The 25295-nt window shown below is 57.7% G+C and overlaps 1 protein-coding gene across 5 annotated transcripts in view; it reads left to right on the top strand.

The window, feature by feature from the left end:
* Nucleotides 1-25295, top strand: part of LHPP (phospholysine phosphohistidine inorganic pyrophosphate phosphatase) — a 117628-nt gene that overhangs the window by 52903 nt on the left and 39430 nt on the right. Inside the window, exon 7 of one of the 5 annotated variants that reach the window (XM_060641248.3) lies at nt 2263-2440. The exons of the other annotated variants lie outside the window; for them this stretch is intronic. Within the exon in view, the coding sequence (XP_060497231.2) occupies nt 2263-2425 (163 nt within the window). The 3' untranslated portion in view covers nt 2426-2440. Of the gene's footprint in view, nt 1-2262; nt 2441-25295 lie in introns of those variants that run through there. 5 annotated transcript variants of the gene reach the window in all.

Raw genomic sequence — 25295 nt, 5'->3', positions numbered from 1 at the left:
AGGAGAAAGGCCCGCGGTACGGCCGCCCCTGTTTCAGGAGCAGATGCCCCTCGTGGAGCCAGCTGGGTGGCCACTGTGGGGGGACTTGTATCATCGTCTCCCCAGCCCCGGAGGCAGGTGGAGGCAGGTGCGGGATCTGCCTGGGTCTTTGTAGCACAGCACCGGAGCCTTTTCTCCATTTTTTTTTTTTGCATGTCCTGTATGTGGGGTTGTAAAGAGAGCTGATGGCAGGGAGGGGACAGCAGTGGCTCATCAGAAGCTGCAGCGGCGAGGGCAGGAGGCCTAGGTGGGCGCCTTTCAGCCCTACCGGCCCTGGCCCAGGGGCAGGGGGGCCCGGGGGCCTGGGGAAGGGCCTGGGCTTCGCGGCCCGTGGGCAAGGGATGGAATGTCTGGCGTTGTGACCCCGCGCGGGCTGCTCTCTGTGCTCCATCTGGGTTTTACGATGCCGTGAGGTGCAGGTGAGCCTGCCGTGAGCCCGGTCCCCTCCCTCCCTGGTGCCTGAGTGGAGGTCTCCCCTGGCTTCTGGCTCTGGCTTACATAGGGCTGGGAAGAGCTCATTGATCAGGCTGCATAAAGTAGCAGTTAGGCGGGGCGCCTGGGTTGGCTCAGTCGGTTAAGCGTCTGACTTCGGCTCAGGTCCCGAAATCACACTCTGTGAGTTCGAGCCCCGCGTCGGGCTCTGTGCTGACGGCTCAGAGCCTGGATGGAGCCTGCTTCGGATTCCGTGTCTCCTTCTCTCTCTGCCCCTCTGCCTTTCATGTTCTCTCTCTCTGTCGAAAATAAATAAACGTTAAATAAATAAAGCAGTAGTTAGGCCTTGAAAATAGTTCCAAATTAAGACTTTGCCAGAATCTGAGTATTTTCTCGCGTGCCCTGGTCTTTGGAGCCTCGTGGTTAAGCACACAGGTTCCGGGACCTGCCGGGCTGTGAATCCCAGCTCAGCTGTTTCGCCAGGGGCTGGTTACCTAACCTCTCTGTGCTTTAGCTTCCTCACTGTGGGTGGTGAAGTAAGGTGTCTTCTTCCTAAGGTGGTTGGGAAAACACAAACTGGCCGCAGCAGAAAAGGGACCCCCTGCACCAGAAATTGGTTCATTTACTCTCAAAGCAGCTGTGTGGGATGGTTAACTGTTCTTTTCTTTGCTTGTGTAATATAATTTATTGTCAAGTTAGCTAACATACCTTGTATACAGTATGCTCTTGGCTTCCAGAGTAGATTCCCACAATTCTTTGCTTCCATACAACACCCAGTGCTCATCCCAAGTGCCCTCCTCGATGCCCACCCATTTTCCCCTCCCTTGCCCCGCACCCCTCCCATCAACCCGCAGTTTGTTCTCTGTATTTAAGAGTCTCTTATGGTTTGCCTCCCTCCCTCTCTGTTTGTAACTATCTTTTTCCCTTCCCCTCCCCGTAGTCTTCTGTTAAGTTTCTCAAATTCCACATGTGAGTGAAAGTATGATATCTGTCTTTTCTCTGACTGTCTTATTTCACTTAGCATAATACCCCCAGAGGATGGCTAACTATTCTTATTTCCGAGCGGTTGAGTAACTTGCCTGGGGTCACAGAGCTGGTGAGAGCTGGCCTTTGAACCCCTAGTCCACCATGTGCAGGGTTCCCTGTGATTACTGTCTCTCCATTTGTTTCTGTATGGTTTTAAGTTAGTCCGGTGGATTTTTATTTTTACTTTTTTAATGTTTATTAATTCATTTTGAGAGAGAGAGAGAGAGAGAGAGCCAGCAGGGGAGGAGCAGAGAGGGAGGGAGAGGGAGAATCCCAAGCAGGCTCCATGCTGTGAGCACAGAGCCTGACTCGGGGCTCGATCTCACGAACCATGAGATCATGACTCGAGCCTAAATCGAGAGCTGGACGCTTAACTGGCTGAGCCACCCGGGTGCTCCAGTCCAGTCAAGTCGGCCACCAGGGACGTGTGCCGTGAGGTCCTGCCGGGTGGGGGCTGGTGCCAGGAGGAGCCACTCACAGCTGCCAAGGGAGCTCCGAGCCACAGGGCAGAGAATGTGGCTCAGGGTCCTCAGGTCGGGGCTCCAAGCCCCAGTTCTGCTCTGGCCCCTCAGGAGAATTAGGGGGATCCCTGTGGGGCTTCCAGGCCCTACCCCTGGTTCAGCCGGACCAGCTGTCTTGTCTGTATCGGGGTTCCTTGTGAATTCCACTGGGCAGAGGCAACGGGTTCTGCTTCTTCCGAGCATTCGAAAGCTTCAAGGAGCACTGTCTTCAGATCCCGTCCACACCCCACCCTCCCTTTTACAGGTGCAGAGGCCGAGACAGGCTAGGAATTGAGCCGGGGGCTGAAGGGGCCCACCCCACCCCTGTGTGCAGCCCCACCTCACAGCCGAATGGACCCGGCCTTCCTTGGACTCCCTCCCCAGCGTCCCCCTGGAGGCCTCACGGGTGTTGTGGAGACTGTATCTAGGGGCTGGCAGGATCCAGGTGGCGTGTGGAAGTCATCCCCCGTCCTGTTCTGGCCAGAGTCAGCCAGGAGGGGAAGGGGTTAACCTGTTTGGGACCTACCAGTAGAGGGGAAGCACCAGTGTCCCCACAGGAAATAGTTTCAAATAAATTCCTGTCCTGCCTCCCTGCCGCCCCGGGACGGAAGCTCAGTAGCGCCTCCTAGTGTCCAAGTTCCTCTCTGCAGGCCTGAGAACACTCTAGCCCTGCTCCCCGACCCGTGTGTGGTGGGCAGGCCGAGGGACCCCAGAGCTCCAGGGAGACCAGCTGTCCTGCAGCCAAAGTCCAAGTCTCCCAGGTCGGCGGGGGGCGGGGGGGTTCTGTAAGCCGAGGCCTGGGGGAGCTGAGGGCAGGCAGGGCTGGGGGAGGGGAGGGGAGGGGAGCAGAGAGCTTCAGTGTCACTGTGGAAGGGACTCTCTGAAGGCAGGCAGGAAGCAGGACAGGCCCCCATTCGGCAGAAGACCATTGGGAATCTGATGCATCGAAAAACGGATCTTGTGTTGCCGCTCCGAGCCGGGAGAGTGGGGTCGGATTCGGCAAGGATCGGCTTGGACAGTGGCTCTTGGCGGGTCAGGTTGGAAGCTGTCAGTAGTCCGTTAGCTCCTGGGGGATGGATGGACTGAGCTGTGAGGGGCTGGGCGCCTGGACTCTGCCTCCTGCCTCTGCTACGGACCGCCAGGTGATGGCTCAGGCCTCCTGATCGCTGAGGTAATGAAACTAATAGCCATCTTTATAAAGTTTATTTATTTTGAGAGAGAGAGAGCATGAGTGGGGAGGGGCAGAGAGAATGGAGGGGGGGAGAGAGAGAGAGAGAGAGAGACAGACCTAAGCAGGCTCCTCGATGTTAGCGCAGAGTCTGACGCAGGGCTCGAACTCACAAACTGTGAGATCATAACCTGAGCCAAAATCGAGAGTCGGATGCTTAACCAACTGAGCCACCCAGGCACCCCAGTAGCCATCTTTTTAGAATAATCCAGCACTTACCAAGTGTAAGCAGTGGGGCTTTTCCTCCTTTGTGCAACCAGCTTGCAGGGTAAACACAGTTTTCTGGGTTTTAAATGAAAAACTTGAGCATCAGAAACAGTAATAGCCTGGGAGTCGAACCAGGTGTGTCTGACTCCAGAGCCTCTGCTTGGAATCCCAGGCGAGCTTGCCCAGACTCAGTTTCCCCACCTGCCGTCTCTGCCTCCACCTTGCTGCTGAGAGAGGTGCTGGGAACACGGAGCTTGGGGATCTCCTGGGGGCCTAGGAACGTGTTGGGGGTGTTCGCGCTCTCTGTCCATGTGGCAGGGCTCCCTGTTGTTGCCGGAAGTGGGGACTCGGGCTGGAGGTGTGAATCGGGGCTGCAGAGAGTGGGCGGCGGGCATGCCCGCCCAGAGCAGGCCGTGCAGAGGCGAGGTGGGGAGGCCAGGCCTCCCAGGGCACCTTCTGCCTGGCTGCCCCGCTCCAGGCCGGAAGCAGCTGGCGTGAGCCCCACTCTTTCTTGCGCCCCAGCACGGCTGCCTCGAGGTGCTGTTTATAGGCTGCGCTCATTGTGGATAATGCCTGCGCCTTATCTCATCCATCACACTGCCCCCATTTCACAGATGGGTACTGAGGCCAGAGGGCCGGGTGGCCAGCGTGAGGGTTGGTCCTAAGAGCCGGGCTCCCCGTTTCCTGCTTTCTGTGCCTCCTGCCTCGGGGGTGGGACGGGGAGATCTCAGCCAGGGGTGAGTAATGTAGACTGCATCATAAACAGAAGCCTCTGGGCTTTATTTTGCCCTGTTACAAGCGTGTGTGGGTTTCTACCCCCAAGCGTGAGCCGCCACAGAGCAGAGACATGGGGTGTAGGTTGGGCTCAGATTGGGGGTGTGGCCCAGGTGATGAAAACACCCTCTTAGGACCTGGCAGAGTCCTTGTCCTCTGCTGTGACTGAGCCCCCTTCTGGGCCATTCCAGTTCCCCCTTCCCAGGTGACCCCCCCCCCCTCCCCTCCAAGCCTTCCACCCCGGCGCTGAGGGCTGGGCCCACCCTGCGGGGTCTGCCGAGCACCCTGCCATTTGCTGTCGCTTTTCCCGCGGTCTGCAGGTCTCGCCTCGGTGGGTCTCACGGCCCTGCCACTGCCCTTCTGCTTCCCAGAGTGCCGTCTCCCGGTTGCCCTCTCTTCTCCCTGTGGGATGTTTGATGTGAGGAAAAGAGAGGCCTGATGCTGCGAGGCCCTGGTCTGCACACGCCCGGCAGCTTCAGGAGAGCAGACTGCCGCTCCGAGCCCCCCTCAGCCCCCCTGGCCGAGGGGAACACGGTGGACAGGCCTCCCTCCCCTGAGACAGAGGGCCACGCACGTCTGCCCCGGACCGCGTGGCTGCCCACGAAGGGCTGGCAGTGCAGATCTGGAAGACACCAGTGACGGTGAAGGTATGGGGACGGATACTCCACGGAGACTCACACATCTAGGAGAACCCTCGGGAACTCTCCGGGTCCTTTCCGCCCACCCCATCTCACAGAAGAGTGAGCCTCCGAGTGGCTTCTGACTTGCCCGGCTCCTGCAGCTGTTGGAAAGCTGACTGCATCCTAGAGCCTGGGTGTGCTCACCAGTGCGTGCCCTGGTTGCCTCTCAATTCCTGCAACAGAGGCGTGGCGGAGGAAGGAAGCACTTCCTGAGAAGTTTGTGCTACCTCCCATGACATTTCAAGGCACTTTATTTCTCAAAATATTGTCGGGATCGAGTTATTTTTAGCTCGGCCTCGTGGGATCGGAGAATACTGTTGCTGCCGCTTGGGCAGACAGACTTCTAGTGTAGACCGGTTCTGCGTGACCTCTTTCTGGGAGAGCCACGTGGTCTGAGGAATTGTGGGGCGCCCGTGAGGCGAAGCAGAGCGCCCCCAACTGTTCCCTGTGGCTCAGCGACCATCTTGAAACCAGAATGCCCCCCCATCCCCAGGGTGCGGGTTGGGGACGCTGGAGCAAAGCATCTCCAGTCAAAGCCACTTGTCCGTCTTCCCATCCTGCTCCGGTCACTTCAGGCCTCAATTTCCATATCTTTAAAATGGGAATGTTAAGAGGATCGATGCTCAGGTCGGGGAGAACAGAACAGCGTATTCTGCGGAAAGCATTCAGCACGTTTCCTGGCATGGAGTGAGTGCCCAGCGAATACTGGTAGTGTTATTTTTATTGGAGGGAACTCGGGCCCCAGGATAACTGTGAAGGGAGGGACTTGACTTCCAGGCACTCGGGCCTGACCGACTCCGTGGCATTGCTGTACCGGTGTGGATGTGTGAGCCCTTTTCCGGGGAGATGCTCTGGGTGCACCTGTGCCGTCCGGCCTCCCGAGGCTGGGGGGTCTCCCACCCAAGCAGGGGCCTGCAGCCTGAGCACAGGCTCTGTTCTGCTCTCCACAGTTTGAGTGGGGATTTTGCAGAGGGCCTTGGGCTGGTGGGGGCCGACGTCTCGCACCCAGCTGCCCACTCTGGCTGCCTGGAAAACCGCCATGGTTCCTGGTGCTCCTGTGTAGCTCGGCGCCTGGGGCCTGCAGGGGCCTCGGCTGTGGGGAGCACACGCATCGTCTCTGGCAGGCCCTGATGCGGCTCCCAGCCCCAAGGGGCTGCACGGGTACAGGCCCCAAGACCGGTGGATCTTGTGCCAAAGTGCTTGGCAGTTTATAGAAGACACTTGTTCTCTCTCCTGTCCCCTTGAGCCCAGTCCTAGGTTCTGGGCTCTTTTCTCTCCCAAGAGTTGGAGCCAGAGTGCCCTGGTGGCAGAGCAGGCTGCAGCCTGTGTCCACACTTGGTCCCCGTCCCGATGGATGGAAGGAGCGAGGGGTCTTTGAGGGGCTCTCCTGAGATACACCTGCAGCCCACACTCCTGGAAGTGGAAGCCCGTGTGGGCTCGGAGGCTGAGTCACCAAAGGCCATCGTCATGCATTTGCCCTCCCAACCTTCTCTTGGTGCCTCATTAGACCCGACTGGACAACCGGAGGCAGTTGGGGCCCGGGTCTGCCGCTGGGGCCAGCCTGGAGGTACTGTGACTCTGAATGGGGCCATCGGTGGGGCTCTGACGCAGGGTGACTTCCACTTACTTGCTGACTTACATGTTTACAGATAATGATCACAACAGCCTGAGGAGGCGAGTATTAATATATCCCCATTTACAGTTGGGGAAACCGAGGCACAGAAAAGTTGGGTTCCCCACCGAGAGCACACAGCAGCTCGTGGGCACTGGCATTCTGTTTCTAGTCTGAGTGCTCAGGCTGGGGCTGTCCATGGCACGTGGTGTCGAGGGGCATCTAGGGGCTCCCCCGGGGGGCTCCCACTCTCATGGGATCTCACAGATTGGAGCTGCCCTCCCACATCAGGCCCGCTCTGGCCTTGCCTGAACTTCTCTGGCCTCTGTATGCAGGGACTGGAGAGAGGGACTGAGAGCCCCAGAGTGACCTGAGTTCATGAGCGGCCGGAGGGAGGTACCATCTGTCCTGGACGCCCTCTGCCGGCACAGGCCAGCCTGAGGCCGTGTCGCCCACACCTGGGGCTGCACACCCCATCTGGGAGCCATCGTGCCAGTGGGACGAAGCAGAGATGCCCCAGGGAGGCCGAGACTTAGGAGCCTGGGAACAGGGTGTCTTTCTGGGCTCAGGGCCTTTCCCTCAAGATGGAACATCTCGGCTGCCAGAGCTGCTCCCAGCACGAATTCAGTTGTTGGTATTGAGCGCGTGCTGGGGTGCATCTTGCGTTTCTCATCTGCCGTGTGGTGGGTTTAGCGGGGCCTGTCTGGGCCGGAGCACCCACAGCGGCACACGGAAAAGCCATTTTTACCTGGAAGAACTCCATTAATCCTCGGAGTGGGGCGGGGGGGGGGGGTAACGTTTTTGATAAGGCCTCCAATGTGGTGGGGTTTTTTTCTTTTTAAAAAAATTAATGGGATTTTTCTGATCGTGAAAGAAATCCATACCTTTTTAGGAAAATACAGAAAAGCACAAGGAGGAAAATCCACAATCCCACCTCCCACAGGGAATCACAGTTAGTGTTTTGTTTTGCCTGTTTCTTAAAAAAAAAAAAAAAGTTGTACTAAATGAAATCGTGAAGCCTGGCTTTGGATTTAAGATCGTACTCAGAGTCGCTCGCATCGGAGCGTGCTCCTGTCCCTGGGACGTGGTCGTGCTCTCACAGAACTGCAGCCTCCTGGCCTCCCAGCCAAGCTCCCCGGGACCCAGCCAAGTTCCCCCGGGGTGGAGCCTGTTCGGGAAGCTGCCAGCCCAGCCAGAGCAGGACGGCAGGCTGGAGGCCCCCCCCCCCGCCCTCTACCCCGGGCTGACTTGAGCGACAGAGAAGGTCAGAGTCAGGCATGTTCCTCCTGGTCCCCTGGGTGCAGGGAAAGCCCTGTCATCCCGTCCTGTCTCTCCTCTCTAGAACCCCTGGGTAGGAGGAATTGTGTCCCCTCCCACCCCCACATGCCTGCCGGCCCGGAGCCCCCGGAGACCAGGAGCAGACTAGTTGCTGGCACGGAGGGAAGGACACGTGGCAGAGAGTGACAGGCGGGCTTCAGCGGCCACAAACCTGTCCCATGAGTGGGTACTGGCAGGTGGCCGTGGAGATCCTGGGGGAGGGTTTGTGAGTCCCTCTCCTCCCTGCCTCACCCCTGCCCGGGCTGGTGGGGCACAGCCAGCCCTGGATTTACCCTCCTCACGGGGTGGCCTTGTGCCCTCACCGGTGTGGGCAGCAGGGGCAAAGGGCAGGAAACTGGCACCCGTGAGTTGCAGCATTGGCCGCACTAATGGGGGTGGGGTGAGCGGCCTCCACGCACCCCTGGCTACTGTTAGCCTCTGTGCCAGGGTTCCGTTTACGGAGGTCAGGATTCTTTTTAGATTTTTAAAGCTTGTTATTGACATGTAACATACAGAATAGTGTACAGAACTTAGGTAAAAAGCTTAACAAATTTTTATTAAGCGAACACACCTGTGTAAACAGAACGTGACCAGTCCCCCCAACCCCCCCCCCCCCCCGCCCCTGAGTCTCTTCCAGTCACTTTGTTCCCTGAGATAATCACCACCCTGATGACCTCTCAAAGCAGAGATTAGATTGCCTGTTCTGGAATTTACTGTAAAGGGAATCATACCACATGTATTGTTCTTTCTCATGGTCAGACTTTTTTTTTTTTTTTTAATGTTTGTTTGTTTGTTTATTTATTTTGAGAGAGACAGAGAAAGTGCATATGCACGAGCTAGGGAGAGGCAGAGAGAGAGAGAGAGAGAGAGAGAGAGAGGGAGACACAGAATCTGAAGCAGGATCCAGGGCTCCAGGCTCCAAGCTGTCAGTGTGAGATCATGACCTGAGCTGAAGTCAGACACTTAACCGGCTGAGCCACCCAGGCGCCCCTCTCATGGTCAGACTTTTAAGGGGGGGGTCTGCTGGGTGGGTGGCTGGAACCGTGAGGGGTCATCCTGGCATCCGTGGTGGGAAGCAATGCTTCTCCGACCAGAGGTTGTTCAGTCACCCTGCAAACACTCCCTGAGTGTTGCTCCTGCCAGAGGAACAGTAAAACCTAGCTTTGCGGAAACCTTCGGTCCACGGGGCAGGGAGCCAGTGTAAAAACAGGCAGTTTCTCTCTCTGGGGCTGGATGGCATGGGGGCTGAGCCCACAGACGCAGAGTGAGCCCAGAGGGTGGATGGGGTCTCCCTGGAAAGGTGGAGCCTGAGCGCTGTTCTGGAGGGTGAAAGGGGAGTTTGCCAGAGCGACAAGAGCTGGGGAAGGGCAAGTCAAGAAGAAGGGAGAAGAGTCTTTGTTTTCCCAGTGGGCCCAGCTCCTATAGAGGCAGCCACAGCCCCGGCCCTGGCCCTGTTGAGGCGGGAACCAGGAAGCCACCTACCAAGTCAGAGGCCAGAGTGGTGCTTTGCTCCCCCAGCCCTTGGAGGAGGCCCACCCAGCATCACACATCCTGGCGTTGGACCCGTGCCTCCCTCTCCGAGACTCTAAGCCTGCTGCGTAGACAAGATGTGCTGTGATTCCCAGAGGCACCAGAAGAACCTGCTGGTCAGAAACGTCTCCCTGTTTTCTTCCACCATGAGACTTAAGGGTTAAGGCAGATGCAGGACAGGGGGTGGTGCGGGACAGGGGGCCGCTGTGACTTGGCCGGGACCCACCCCTTGCGGAGCCTCCGGAAGAGGTGAGAGTTGGATAGAGTCTCTTGAGGTCCCTTCCTGCTCTGCCCACCTCCCAGTTAGATGGGATGACTCACAGCGAGCGCTTGAGAATGGAGGTCAGTGACCCACCGTAAGGCCTTGGGTGCCCAAACGTGGGTGAGCACGCACGAAGGCAGGCCCGAGGGCCGAGCTGGAGACGGGGCACAGCCCTCGCCCCCAGGGGCCAGGGCTGGGCTTCAGGGGGTTGTGTGCAGAGAAGGTGTGAGGGGGACATCGAGGGTAAGGGGCTGTGTGAGGAGCTGTCCTCGGGTTCTCCGTGTGCCCTGGACGGGCCCTGACCTTGGCAGAGGCCGGGACACATCCAAGAAATGACCCTGAATCGAGTCAGGTTCACACCCTGCAGGGGCCACTGATCTTTGTTTGCAAGGGGAGCCCCCTCCTCATTCCACCATCAGAGTCTGGGGAGCTGGGTGGGCCCAGCCACCTCCCAGAACCCCTTTGGGATGCTAACCACGGGCAGGCCGGTCTGCTCAAGCCCACACGGCTGCCTTGATTTCACAGGCCCTGATTTCACCTCTGGGCTGTCAGCCCCTGCCTGCAGGAGACCCGGCATGTGTTTTTATATCTCACCACCTTGAGGTTGTGCGGGGTGAGGGGAAGGATGCGGTCAGGGCTGTGAGCACAAGCTTCAGCGCTGTGGCTGCCTGGGTCGGGCCTCAGTGTTGTCATCTCTGAAGTGGGGAGAAGGCTGCCGTCCTCACCGGACCTCACAAGTAAACGCATCTGGTGCCCAGCAAGCCTTTGGTCAGGGTGTGGCCGTCTCGGCACAGACACCAGCACTTGGTGGCCGACTACATTTTGACCCACCCGTGGAGTTGGGTCCCCTGGGTTGCTGGCACCCATGGAGGTGGGATCCGTGTGCACCACGTGCCACACATTGGGGCCGGCTCCCCGGGGGACTGTGGCTCCCCGGCCTCATCCCGTCTTCCCCTGCCCCACGGATGTCAGTGTCTAGAGCCAAGTCAAAGACGGAGCTTCTCCAGGGGCGGCCCCTCCGTAGTCCCCCCGACACACAGGACGGGAAGAGGCCCTCAGCCCCTGCCTGGCCCCCAGCCCTTTGGAGGAAGAGGGGCTTCTGTGCCCCAGGAAGTTCTGGGGGATGGGAGATGGCTCCCTTGGGGCAGGCGACCGAGCAGGCGTGTCTCCACATCCTCATCCGGACGAGGGGTATATGATCATGCGTGTCCCGTAGTTAGAATCGCGCCTGCCCCCCCCCCCCACCCCCTGCCCCCAGCCCTGAAGCTCCACAGGTGATCACTGCTGCCTCCAAACAAGCCGTTATTCCGGTTCACCTGTTCGGGGCCATCTCGCAGCCCCACATCCGCCCCCGGCTGTGCTTCTCCGGAGGCCTTGTACTGGTTTTCAAGAACGTGAGAACATCGGAAAGCATAGGAGACGTGTTAAAAACGTGTTCCTGAACATTAATACATATCCTCAGGTGGAACTGGGGTCTTACCGTGAAGGCTGACATCGTCATCTTGAGAAGTTCCGTCGGGGAGAAAACGCAGCCTCTTCTGCTGACGTCGGGGGCTCAGGAAGCCCAGCGATGGACAGTGGTCATCACAGCTGTGATGGACGAGGAGGCGGGACGTGGGGCACTGAGGAGGCGTGTGTCAGGGGTGTGCTTGGAATCGGGGTGTCTCTGGCTGGCTGTCCTCCCTCCGCCCGCCAAGCTGGTGGGAAGGTCTAGGACGCGTAGGACTCCGTGCGGCGCAGCGTCCGCAAGGGGCACCTCTCAGGGGCAGAGTGGGTTGGAAGGGACGCGCCACGGGACTGCCAGCCTCTCCTGACCTCGGATGGCCGCTAAGGGACAGGGTCACTTAGTGCCCGCTGTGCCTGGAGCCGGGCCGGGTGCTGCACGCGGTCCCGCCTTTCCATGGCGGTCCCAGCCACTCACGTTTATTTATCAGAGGTGCGTTCTGTGCGAGGCCCCTGCCAGGCACGGGGAGGCCCCTGCCAAGTATGTGCTCGTATTCTTAGCTCGAGTATCAGACGCTGAATTATTTGGTCGTACTTGGGCCTGAGAAGTTGCCCAGAGGAGTCCGGAGCCATCCGAAATTCCTCCTCGGTCGTGTCCTGCAGCTGCCGAGCCTTCCCGTTCTCCTGCCTGAATATTTCAGGTCAGTCACCACACGCACTCCTTGCTGCTGCTGCTGGCCTGGGTCCCTGTCATAACCCTCCGCTCCCATCAGGACGCCTCTGGCTGCGGCTGACAGGACACCTGACCAGCAGTGGCCCCAACCCTCAGGGTAGTTATTTACCTAAGAACACAGTCGGGCTCAGGGTCGGCATCGCCGTTTACCGGGCCGTCTTTGTCTTTCTGGTCCACCAGCCTCCATATCAGAGTGAATCCAGGTTTTTTGAGGCTTGAAGTTGAGACAAGCTGGGCAAAAGGGGCATTTTAAGAAAAAAAAAAAAAAATACAACATTAGGTTTAATGAATACACAATTAGGTTTGAGAGAATCGGAAACCTATGTTTCACCAAAAACATGTACGCGAATATACAGAGCAGCGTTATTCATGATATCCCTAGAGCGGAAACAGCCCAGATGCCCATCAGCTGATGAATGGGAGACAAAACGTGGCGTACCCGTACGATGGAATGTTATTCAGCCATAAAAGAGAGTGAGGCCCTGTCAGGCTGCACCGCGTTGGTCCTTGTGAACACGGTACAGGTGCATGAAGCCAGACGCAGAAAGCCACATATTGCGTGGTTCCATTTATAGAAACGTCCAAAATAGGCAAAGCTGTGGAGATAGAAGGTGGATTAGTGATTGCCAGGGGCTGCAGGGGAGCCAGGATCGGTGAGTCACTGTTTAACAGGTGTGCCTGGGTGGCTCAGTCGGTTAAGCGTCGGACTTCGGCTCAGGCCATGATCTCATGGTTCGTGGGCTCGAGCCTTGCATCGGGCTCTGTGCTGACAGCTCGGGGCCTGGAGCCTGCTTCGGATTCTGTGTCTCCCTCTCTCTCTCTCTGCCCCTTCCCTGCTTGTGCTCGCTCACTCACTCTCTCTCTCAAAAATAAATAAACAATAAAAAAATAGGTACAGGTTTTCCTTTGGGGTGATGGAATGTTCCGGAAGTAGATTGGGGGGGGGGGTGCCTGATGTTGTGAACACACCAAACGCTCCTGAAGTGACACTTGCAAATAGTGAATTGTATGTGATGTGAATTTCACCTCCATTTAGAAATGGCTTTTGATGTGGACACATTGTCACCTCATGGTCAGAAGATGGCCTGTTCTTCCACGGCTGTGGGCCTTTGCCATGGCGTGGATGTTGACAATGGTGACAGTGGCGATGCCAATGGAGGTGGTGGTGACAGTGGCTGGCAGGGAGGGAACACTTCTCCGGGTGCTGCTTTCTGCGGACTTGTTCCTGAATTCCCTCGTTTAAGACTCATAACCAGGGGAGGCTTTCGCCCCATCTTACAGACAAGGGATGGGGCGCCGGGTGGGCGAGGTCCTGGTCCCCAGTTATGTAGCTGACGGACTGTCCTGCTGACAGTGCAGAGCCTGCTTGGGATTCTCTCTCTCCCTCTCTCTCTCTGCCCCTCCCATGCTCTGTCTCCCTCTCTGTCTTACAATAACTAAAATGAAGTTTAAAAAAAAAGTTAAAAAATAACTGTTTCCAATTTCTCACTTCGATGGTTTGGACTTTAGATTCTCTTAGTGATTTTACCATTTCTATGGATGTTAAGTCTTTGTGGAGGAAGGAGATGTTCTGGAAAGTCTGCAGCTCGCCCTTCCCGGTGGCTGCTGGGTGGAAGTTTGAGCGTGCCGAAGGGTGAGCCTCCATCCCACCGTGTCTTGGGGGAGGTTTCCATTCTGGGTCTCCCCGGGGCCCGTGCTGAGTGCACGAAAAGCCGCCCTTGGCCCTGAGGCCCCTGCCCTGGCTCCGTGCGTGGTGACACAGCATCGCCTCAGAGGGGAAGGTCTGGGCTGATGGTCTCCCTCCTGAAGAAACAGTTTCCCAGAGCAGGGCCGCCCAGGCTGGTGAGGGTGCTCGCAGCGCTGTGAACACGGCCTTATTTGGAAAGAGTCTTTGCAAATTTAATTAGTTAAGTTGAGGCCATACTGGAGTCAGGGGGGGTCCTTAATGCAAAACAAGAAGAGAAGAGAAGAGACAGACACGGCGAGAAGTCCCCCGCGTGTCGACGGAGGCAGAGGCGGAGCGATGCGCCCACAAGCCAAGGAGCAAGGAGGGCCTGGGGCCGCCAGAAGCTGGAAGAGACAAGGAAGGACCCTCCCCAGGAGCTGTGGAGGGAGTGTGGGCTTGGAGCACCTTGGAGACTCCTGGCCTCCGATCTGGGAGGGAATGAATTCCTTTTGTTTTAACAACCCCCTCCCCCCCCACCCCGTTTGTGGTGCTTTGTCACAATTAGCGTCAGCCTGTCTGTCTAGTACTGACCGAGACAAGTACATACGGGCATCTCATCGTTGAGTCTGGAAACTGTCCAGAGCCAGAGACCGGCAGGCTGGAGAGGGCAGGGGAGGGGACTCGGGGAGACCGCAGGTCTGGGGCCCGAGCAGCTGGTGGAGCGTTGGGGGTGGGAGCCGGGCTGGGGGCCGTGGGTCGTCCTGCCTTGGTGCCCAAGTGGAGTGCCCCCCAGCCATGGTTGGGCCTCCGAGCCTTGAGCTCCGAGCGACAGGCCGGGGTTGAGATCAGCCACACAGCTTGTCCCGCAGACCCGCAGCCAGAACCTCAGAGGGGCCGGCTCTTCCGCGGGGGCCTTCTCACGGGCCAAGCTGCCCAACCTGGAAAGAACAGGAGAAGGGGGACAGTTTAGAATAAATATATGCATTTTTAAGCGCATGGCCTCTTTTAACTTGTACATAGTATTGGTGATTGTTGTATTTAGGCCTGAATGGAAACTAAGTCTAATATAAAAATCTAGGGACGCCTGGGTGGCTCAGTCAGTCAAGCGTCCGAGCTCGGCTCAGGTCGTGTCTCACGGTGTGTGAGTTCGAGCCCTGTGTCGGGCTCTGTGCCGACAGCTCGGAGCCTGGAGCCTGCTTCGGTGTCTCCCTCTCTCTGCCCTCCCCTGCTTATGCTCTGTCTCTCTCTCTCTCTCTCAAAAATAAGTGAACATAAAAAAAAAAATCTAGCCTAATTAGCTTTTTCCCACAAAACAATTTCCAGCAATGTATCATGGACATGAAAGTGAATCTGAAGAGTGAATCTTATCTGCTCGTTTCAGAAGCGTCGGGGAAAGAAGGGGGACGGTTTCTGAGCCTTCCTTCTGAAAACCAGCTTTTCTTTTCTTTTTCTTTTCTTTTTTTTTTCTTTCTGCTTTTTTCTTCTCCTCTCCTTTCTTTCCTTTCCTTCTCTTCTCTTCTCTTCTCTTCCCTTCTCTTCTCTCTTTTTTTCAGTCTTAGGCTTATGTGTAAGACCTTGGAAACTCACAGAAGAAACCATTTGGTAGCCTTTGCCCTTAATTGGGGCATGGGATAAGGCTTCCTGCCGCACCCAGTGCTGTGATTTGCAGGAATGGGCCTCTCCTTCACGGAATGGTCTCCCAGGCGGGGCCAGCCTCTGGCTGCATCACAGGGCCCGGTGTCCAGAATCAGAGGCTCGGGTTTGAATCCCCGCCCGGTCACTGCTGATGGGGCACTTTGGGGCAAGTGACAAACTCTCTGAGGCTTGCTTTTCTCGTGTGTGAGTGGGGATGGTAAGGCCTCTTTGTGGGCCGTTATGAGGATTAAATCCGATCAGGTTGCGTGCATGTGAAGCGTCTGGCTTGGTAATTGCTGGCCGCGAGGGAGTGGGTGGTACGGATGTCCTGACCTCGGCGTGCAAGGCGGATGACCCGTCTCCCAGCCCCTCCTGGGCCTGGGGGGTTGGATGGACTCCTCTCTTCTTCTTCATGCCTGCAAGTGGGGCTTAAACACCTCTGGTGCTGGGGAGCTCATTCCCGGTCAAGGGAGCCCGGTCCACAGTCACTGCCGTTGTCTCTTACCGTCTTTCCCGATCTGTGTCTTGTGGGCTCTGCCTCAGGCATCTGTGGGGCAGGGGACTCGTGGATGACCCTGGTCTCGTCTGTTTGAGCCCTGACCCCTGTCTCCCGCCCTTCGTGTGCTGAGAGGAGAGAGGACCCACCCCCACTCCCTCTCCTGGTAGTGCTCGCGTTCCAACGGTGCCTCTGCTTTTGTGTGTTCCCAAGACTTCCGGCGTTGCGTGCAGGTGCAGGGAGAGCACGGTGCGATCTGTTCATAGGGGTGGTTCGGCTGCAGTATGCAGAGGCCGCCGCGTAAAGGCCCAGCCCCAGCATGTTGATGTGCCCAGGGCCCTTCCTTCCTGCACCGGGGGTGTGTGCGCGTGACTTCTCCCCACACTGACTGACTGTGGAGAAGACAGACCTGCTTCCCCTCCAGGCCGAGGCTCTGGAAAAGGGGCTCTGGAATGCCAGCTGGGGTGGGCGGGGGAGAGAAGGGGGGGCGGCAAGGGCGGCCCAGCCAGCACAGGTCTGAGACATCCGGGTTGCGTGCTCACAGCCCTACCATCACCTCTGTGCCCCGGGGTCACGTCCTTCCTCAGCAGCAAGGGACCAGCTCAGTGCCCCACAGAGGAGCTTGGTCTATGTGGGATCTAGAGCCGAGCTCTGGAGCCCAATAGCCTGAGTGTAGATCCTCGCCCACCACTGCATAACCTTGTAATCTTCAGTTCTCTGTGTCCTCTTGCTTGTTGTGCCTCCACTGGTACTTAACCCATCTGTAAAATGGGACCACAGGAACCACCGTCTCCCAGGGTGCTGGTTTTCATTATCACGCCCACCAGCATCCGCTCCCATCTGCCCCCTGGGGCTCCTGAGGCAACAGCACACCCCCCTCCCCACCTCATTAACCATCTGCCTCAGAGACCAAGCAGGGGGGAAGGCAGGTCGCACCGAGGACCAGCTGGCCCGTCCCCAGAGGTGGGGAGCCCTGCTCACCTGCCTTCCCACTGCCCCAACCCCGCCCAGATTCCAAGCCTGCCTACCACCCCTTGGGCTCTGGACTCCTACCTTTCCGAGCCCTTTTTTTAGTCACACTCGGCCATTGACAGACATCCACATCCCAGTGCCCTCATGGAAGCCTGTCCCCGCCCCTGCCGCCCCATGGGCTGTTCTCTCATGCTGCATGTTCTGGAGGGGACTCTCCCCTCCACAATCTCAGGGAGGCGAGGGCCAGCTGATGGGATGCGGTCCTGAGTAGGAGATTCAGATCCGCAAGAGCCAAAGTGGGTGGGGGCGGCCACCTTTGCCAGGGTGGAGAAGTGACCCCCAGCCTTCTGAGGTTCTGATGCTGGTGGTTCCTGCCTGGCTGGCCTGGCCTCCGCGGGAAGAAAGTCCACAGATGTGAGGGACCCAGTGGGGTCCCCTGGCGGGCCTCCTTAAGGAGCAGTGTGGCCCAGCCCCGGGCTCCCACCTCTGGCCGCCTGCTGAGCTGCCAATCTCCCCTCGGAGCCGGGGCTTGTGCTGGGACATCCAGAGGGCGCCGTGCCCCGGCCGCCTGCTCTGCGGTCTCGCAGGTTGTAGGAGGGACCCCGCAAGCAGGTCCAGCATCCTGAGGCCCCAGGACACTTCATACCTCATCCCCGCCCCCTACTGCAGGCACTTCCTGTTCTGTCTCCCTGCTCTGCCGGGTTGTCCTCTGGAACCTTTCCTTGCTGTCCGCCCTACCACCATCCATTTTCCAGGCTGACGGGTGGGGGTTCCGGGCACTCATCGCCCTATCAGAAGAGGGGGCCCTGCCCTCTGTGCCCACCTGGCCCCGTGGCCTCCCTACTCCCCATCCCGGAAAGTAGGTTAATAATATTCATCAGTCCTCTCCAGAGATAAGGAGAGAAAACCATCTCTGCCTGGAGGGGCTGAGCGTCATAATTAACGGGCTGATGAGTGTCCAGATCTTGAGGGAAGAAAGGGGGGCTCCAGTGGCCAGGCTGGGCACAGCTCTTAATCCTGGGGCCCTGCTGTCCCTGCCTCACCGCCGAGGCGGTCATTTCTAAATCAGGCCTACACGGACTGGACGTGTGGCCACCATCCTTTGGAAAACGCCAGAGATCATGCGAGCACCTCCTCTCCCCCTTGCTCCAAACCCCCAAATGCCCCTGAGCCTGTGAAGGACCAGCCCCAGCGTAAGGCCCTTAAAGCCCCAGCATTTTAACCGCCCATCCCTGAAGAATTAGGAGGACCCCCTTGCTGATTTATACGCTATACACTTGGGGTTTAATTGGAACATAATTGTAATCCATATGCCTGTTAAGGTAATTACACTTATAAACCTAATATAATCCATAGATCAATGGGTTCTGGGCTAATTAAGGCAACCGTAATTAACATTTACAAAAAACCTTGCAATTACCGGGCTATCCTTTAAGCTGGCCCTCCGAGCTGATAATGAGGGCTGGCTCAATGCTCTGTGGCCACCTAAAGCTCTTGGATTCTGCACCTTGGGTCTCTGGAACAAGCGCTCGCGCCCTACCACCCAGGGGGTGGGGTCGGCACCCGCACCTACCACCCCAGAGCTCTGAGGCAGGCAGGTACCCGACTGATGACCGCCACACCAGGGGAGCCAGAATCTTGTGGCTCGGCTGTCCCTGGTGCTCAGCTTGGGTTCTGGCTCAGTGGACTCCACCTGGCAAAGCAGATCTTGGAGAAAGAGAAAGAGAAATCCGCTTGTTGAACTAAAAACCAAACCCGGGGGGATATGGAGTCTCCTACCCCAGCCTCGGAAGTTTTGGGGGCCTGTCCTCCTGCCCCACCCCCTGCATCTGCAGCCAGCCTATCCCTGTGCCCTTCTCACTGCCCTCGGGGAGAAAGTGGTGTGGGACTGCCCGCTCTTTCCCCGTGGGCCCTCCCGGGTCCATCCAGCGTTGGGGAGTTGGGCCTCCTCGGTGTGGAGGACTGCAGGTGGCAGGAGAGACCAGAGGAGCACAGCCAGTGCCCAGAGGCCGTGTCCAGGGCTGATGCTGAGGGAAACCAGCCAGGACATCTAGATGCCCTTGGTTGTCTGTGGCTTTTATACCATCTCCAAATCTGTGTGTCCAGGAAAAGGAACCCTGACTGATACAGAACGTTCCAGACCTCACCCCTGTCCTCTCTCTACCCCTTCCCAACCTCAGGAAAAGTCTGACAGCTGCATGCTCAGGTCAGGATTGCCCCTGTTCCTCTGTGTTGCCTGGTTCCTGGTAACACCAGCTTCGTGAGCTGCATGGAGGCTGGCCCGCCAGCCCCCCCACCCCATCCGGAGCCCGAGATAAGCGGCCGCCTCAGCAGGCAGTGTCCACGGGGGGATTGCCACAGGCTAATCTGTCTGGAATCTGTCCTCTTCCTGCCCCGGAAAGCAGCGGCAGTCTGGGAGGGACAGGGACCTCCTTTTGTCCTTGTAGCCCTGTCCCCTGGGAAGCAGGTGCTCCTTCAGACAGCTACCATGGGGTTCCTTTGGGAGGGATTGGGGTGCAGACAGCAGGAGCCCTAGAGCCTGTGTCAGGAGGGAGTGTGGCAGGGCCCTTGCTGGCCTGAGCTCTCTCCACCACTTGAGCTGGTACGATTTCGGCAGGTAGAAGTTACTGAACCACTTGAAGACCGGCTTATGGAATGGGCATGTGATGAGTAAAATCATGTGCTTGGAGGACTTGACATAGCGCCCGGTCCACAGCACACGCTCAGCTGCTGCTGCTGCTGCTGCTGTCATTGTCACTGTCACTGACAGGGGCTCTGGAGGACACAGGGTGGATGGCGCAGGGCGCGAGAGAGCAGGGCTAGATGGAGGCGGGGCCAGGTGGGGGAGGGGCCGGATGAGCCGGGCCCAGTGGGGGCAGGGCCAGGTGGGGCCAGCATCTCGGCTGTCCCCACCACGCCGACTCTGGGTCTGGTGCGTACGGGGGTCCCAGCGCTGGCTCTTCTCCCTTGTTCATTTCTGTGCACCTTCCCGTCTCTGGACTCCAGAGATTCTGCAACTCTGGCAGAAACTCCCAGACGGGACCAGGTTCGTCAGTGGAGGAATGAGGCAAACAGGCACAGGGTATATCTCCGTGGGGACCACATGGCTGGTCAGGGCTGGCACACACACGAGGGGAGAAAATGACACGTCATAAGAACAGCTGTCGCTTACTGAGTCCCCACTGCGTGCCAGACTCTGGGTGAGCATTGCACAGACTCATTCATTCCCTGACTCCGGACCTCAGCTCAACACAGCCGGCATTCTAGTCGCCTTCCACGGATGAGGAAGCCGGACCCAGACGGGTTGAGTCATTGGTTAGAATTCGTCCAGCAGGGGAGTGCTGGGCCAGGATTTGAATCCTGCCATTCTTTTTTGTTTGTTTGTTTTTAGTTTATTTATTTTGAGAGGGAGAGAGAGAGTGAGAGCGAGAGCACATGAGCAGGGGAGGGGCAGGGAGAGGAGGAGAGAGTGAGAATGTCAAGGAGGTCTGCACAGTCCGTGTGAAGCCCGACGCAGGGCTCGAACTCCTGCACCGGGAGATCACGACCTGAGCCGAAATCGAGTCGCACGCTTAACTGACTGAGCCACCCAGGCGCCCCGGAACCCCGCCACTCTTACCACCACTGTGCTCTCTCCCTCCCAAGGGCCCACTCTCTCCTGTGCCAGCCAGTGGGGCTGAGCGAGGGATGGTCTATGCGGCCTCTTCTCCCTCTCCATAGTAGAGAAGAGGAAAGATCTGGCTGGGCCGGGCTGCGGCCCCCACCCCACTCCCACAAGGCCAGCATCCCCCGGCGGGGCCAGAGAATGCTGGGGGAGGCCACCCTCTTCAGGCAGAGTCTGCTGGGTGGGTGGTGGGTGGGGGTGTCAGACACCCCTCCTCCCCAGATGGGGGCACCTGAGGTCACCTGACCCTCCCACAGCCTGGGAGGCGAGGTGTAGGGCCGCGGAGAGTGTGGGTGGGCCCCCTGTCCCCCACATGGGGCCGCTGGGGGGCTGGCCTCCTCTGGGACCCCAGTCCTGCCCTGCCTGTCGTCCAGAGCCCACATACTCTCATTTCATATATTGTATCCCATTTTCTAGTTGCCTCAAGGCAGGCGAATCACTCTTTTGTGACCGTTAGCCTCTTCATTTTCTCAAAATTTCAATGTAGCGAGTTATGTTTTCTCTTGCTGGTAGTAAAACTGTGGGCATTCCTGGCACACATGGAATTGGTGGTCAAAAGATGTGCAGGATTCTAAGGTTTTTGGTGCTTCTGCAGAATTCTCCCCCCAGTGGCTGTTGTACCCCCATCTGCAGCGTGGACCGCATGTGCTCTATACCTTTACGTCCTCACCAGCTCGTACCAGGGAGTGGTTATCATCGGTTTCCTTTTATTTTCTAAAGTTTGTTTATTTATTTTGAGAGAGAGAGAGAGAGCAAGGGAGGGACAGAAAGGCATAAAGAGAATCCCAAGCAGGCTCTGCACTGTCAGCCCAGAGCCCGATGTGGGGCTCAATCTCACGATCCATGAGATCATGACCTGAGTTGAAATTACAAGTCGGGTGCTTAACCGATTGAGCCATCCGGACGCCCCAGTATCCTCAGTTTCTTAAAAATGTCTCCATTGATAAAAATAAAAATGTTACCGTCTCTGATTACTAATGAGACTAAAGGTTTTTTTCTCATCTTCCTTGGTCACCGATTTTCTTCCCCTTCTGTGGATTGCATATTCCTATCCTTTTTCATTTCTGTTGTATGTTTTTAAAACCGAGCCTTTTCTTTTCATGAGAAATCTGCATTTCATCAAAGATGGAGTGCAGAGTCTGTGGCTCATTTATTCCCTAGAGAAGATGCTTCTGTTTTGTTCCCTAATCTAATAAGATACCGAGAGATGTTGGCAAATTACTCTGCAGCCTGCAAGACGGGTGGTCGGTGTGCGGAAGGATCCCAGCCTCATTCGTTCCTTGGCTAGGGCTCTCTTGACGGGTCCCTCTCTGCGCCAGGCCCGGGAGCAGCTGGGCTCCCAGACCCAGGCTTCTTCATTTTTGCAGCCGTGGCGTCCAGGCCAGGGGGGCCTGCAATGCACCCCACACCTGGTTTTGAGCGGATGAAGGAAGGAAGCAGGCACCAGCAGCAGCAGCTGCGGATCAGGGCCTGGTGCTCAGCAGATGCCTGTTGAACGAGCGGTAGCACTCAGCCCCACAGGCGCACTGATGCGCCCTCAGAACGCGTGCCTCCCGCCCCCTTTGTGTTAGGGGTGCGAGTCGACGTGTAGCTTCTTGTGTCTACTTTGTGCGCAAACTCCCGTGTCCCCGGGAATTGGGGAAGCAAGGATACGTAAGAAAGTGATTTCTGTCCTCGAGTAAATCACTGTCCGTTTGGAAAACGGACTGCTGGTCTTGGGGGTGGGGCTGCTGGTCTTGGGGGTGGGGCTGAAGCCGGTGGGCTCACCCCTGGCGAGGCCATTGATGGGGCCAGGTGTCCTTCCCATCCTGCAGTGACATTAGGTGAGGCTGGCCACTGTGGGCAAGGGGCACAGGAGTGGACTGGCGGGGGAGGGGGGGTCCCCACACGGCGGTCTCGGGCTGAGTGGGGAGCGTGTGGACGGAACATGGAGGGGGCCGCAGGGGGTCTAGGGAATTTAGGGTGCGTGCAGGGGTGGGTGAGGGGAAACACGGAAGCGAGCAAGGGCTACAGCCCCGAGCCCCTCCTTTCTGTGTGTCCTGATTCTAAGAATGGTCAGGTGGAGACTGTCCTGTTTCTTCCCGTGTCCTTTCTGTGCGCCTGGTGCTTCAGGGTCACAGGGCGGTAGTCAGGGATGCACAAGGCTGTGAGAGAGAAGGAGCCACTTAGCCCTGCCTTCTCCTGCTGCGACCGGACAGCTGCACCAGCCCCTTCGAGGGCCGCTTTGCAGCTGCCGGGCCACCTGGACCAGCGGACGGGCCCAGCGGCTCCCTGGCAGTGCACTTGGTGGCCTTTGCAGGGGAAGGAGGTCACGATGACACTTCTGGAATCCGAGCCCCGTGTCAGGGAGCAGCAGCTGGAAGGACTCCCCGTGTCCTCCCTAGTGGATGTCCTCTCATGGCCGTTGGGCACCTTTGTCCCTAAGGAGCTTACCATCTACCCACACGCGCAACAAACTCGCATGTAGCCCGTGCTACGCGCCTCGATGCACGTACACGCATCGCTAGGCACAGGCCCCGATCGTAACCCCGCTTTCCGGGAGAGGTGCAGAGAGCGGGGAGGTGTCAGTCGCTTGCCCAGGACCCACAGTGGGAGGCGAACGTGGCTCAGCCCCCGACGGTGTGACTCTGGAAGCCGTGCTCTGGGTCTCCCTCGTGGTTATAGGGAGTCCCGGCCTCTCCCGTGGGTGGATGCGCGTGGCTTGTGTGTGTTCAGTTCAGACACAGAACCTCCTGGAGAGGCTTGCAGGGAAAGATCAGGCAGAGGGGCTGACCTGGTGTGCTGGCCCGCCCTGTCGGGGCCGGGAGCGGCAGGCAGGGGCACTCACCGCCCACCAGACGTGGAACAGAACGGCCCAAGACCCACTCTTATTTTGCCACGGCTCTTTGTCCCCATTTCCATGTTTTGTTTTTCCTTTATAGTCCCAAGTGTTGAGCCTAGCAGAACACAGCTGTCTCACCAAACGAAAATAGATCCCATCCAAGGAAGGCTCTGCGGCCGCAGACATTCTCATGCTCTCAGCAAAACCAAGTTCCCTTGCCAAGAGCTCTTTGAGAGGATGTTTGGAAAAAATGTCAAGGCGTTCATTTTTCTCTCGACCTTTTTGGTCGGAGTTGCGGGGCCTTAACACTGGAAGTAAAAGAAGTTATAAATAAAGACGCAGCCAGTGGCCTGGCCTGCTCCCCCAACTGGCCGTCAGTGGTTTCTCCACAGCTGTTACCGAGCACAGGGGTCCCCATGTGGCTCTGCCTCTGTGAGAGGAAGTTGAGGGCTTGAGAGGAAGTTTCCAGATAGCAGAGGGACAGGGAGCCAGGTTTCCACACGCTACCATAGCAGAGAGAAGGAGGCATCCGAAGAGAGAAGTGACGGTGGAGAACGCTGTCGGGGGATTTATGGGGGTGGGCGTGGCTTCCTGCACGATGGTTCCATCTGAAGATGGTTTCAACTCTTAGAAGGTTTGCTGCTTCTGCCCTGGATTCTGGGAGTGCCGGTTCCCTATTGCCCTTCGGCACCCCCCCGCCGGCACTGACGATCCGCTGGGGGAGTCTGGGTGTGTCTGAGGGCACCTGCCCGTGATGTACACCAGCTGGCTCTTAGCTGTATTTGCTCTCCTGCCCTGGCCTGGCGGTGGGTCCCAGACTTCCAGCCGGGGGGCCATCTGGCTTCCCCCAGGGCCCACAGCCTTCCAGGGAGGCCACAACCCAAGTTGCCTGCTGAAACGGAGGCCACCCACCAAGGCCACAGAGGGGGTGTGGTGGCGGGGCCGAGGATGTGTCTAGCGGGGAAGATGTCCCGTGTGGGCCCTCGTCTGCCCGGGCTCCAGGCCATCTTGCTGTGGCGCTGTCTCACGCAGGATGACGGGCCGTTCTTTTGTCTCTGTCCTAGAGGGCTTCCTCTGGCGAGTCTGGGGGTGGGGGGGGTGGGTCGGGCGGGGGGACTGCTTCTTGGAAGGACTGGGTTTTACTGCTCTTTTGATCCTTTGGTGGCACTATCGCGGGCCTTAGTGCGCCTGCACAGGACTCGTGCCACTGACTCTGGAGCCTCGAGTACATTCCACGGGGAGAGTCTTCAGTCACATCTGTAGAGTGACGCCCTGTGGCGGTGCCCCCCGAGGTGTCGGCCTCGGGGCCGGGCAAGAGGGCAGCTTCAGGCGCCCAGGGGAGAGGCACGACACGTCCACTCTCCAGGCCCTGGGGCTGGTTTGCGTTGCACGTGACCCCATCCCGGTCCTGTCCTGAGCACAGCTCGTGGCGTCGAGGAATACACTCGGGTCCACAAGGAGACAAGCAGCCCGTGATGGCTTCAGAGAGTTTCTGGTTTGTTTATCTTGGAGGGGAGAGGGTTGTTTTTGGTTTAAAATGTTGAGTTTTAATTTTATACACATGATAAGTTCATGTGGAAACTTTGGAAATTGTAACCAGTCTGAAAGAAGCCGCTCAAAGAAATCCTTTTGTGATCCACCAATGACGTGAATTCACACTTTGGAATGTGTTCTTCCAGCGCCGCCCCCCCCCCCTCCCTTTTTAGTATTTTTTTAAACACAATTGAGATTGTGTTTTATGTACAGTTTTACAGAACGTACTTGTCAGCTCTGAAACGGATTCATCTGCGTTTTCGATACGGGCCGCAGGGAAAAGACCAGATTGCTGAGGCTTAGCTGTGGGAGAGGGAAATCTAAAAATATCCCTTTCGTCAGCCTGGCACGAGGAACCCTATGGCTCCGCGTTTTCCTCCCAGGAGAGTAAAGGCAGAAGTAGCCAAGACTAAGAGTGGACCTTCTGGTGGGTGTTTGGTTTTTACGCTCACGGAGCACGTGTGGTGCTCTCACCGTCAAGCCCGGAGACGAGGAAGGGGCTGTCACCGGAGGGAGCCTGGCCTGGCTGGGGAGGGGACTGGAGCCCAGCTCCTTCCTGAGGAACCTCGGGAGCTGGAGGGGTCTTCTGTCAGATAAGCCACCATGGCTTTTACCCAAGATCCACCCTGGTTGCAAGAGGAAAAATCCCAACCGGGAAGAGCGTTTGTAGAGATTTGTGTTTCCAGCAAGGTGGGGTAAAAGCACCTTTCCTATTCTTCCAGTTA

This window comes from Panthera onca, chromosome D2 (genome assembly GCF_046562875.1).
Source record: "Panthera onca isolate mPanOnc1 chromosome D2, mPanOnc1 haplotype 2, whole genome shotgun sequence".
NCBI lineage: Eukaryota > Metazoa > Chordata > Mammalia > Carnivora > Felidae > Panthera > Panthera onca.
Note: the sequence above shows the minus strand (reverse complement) of the source record. Positions and strands in the feature narration are given on the sequence as shown.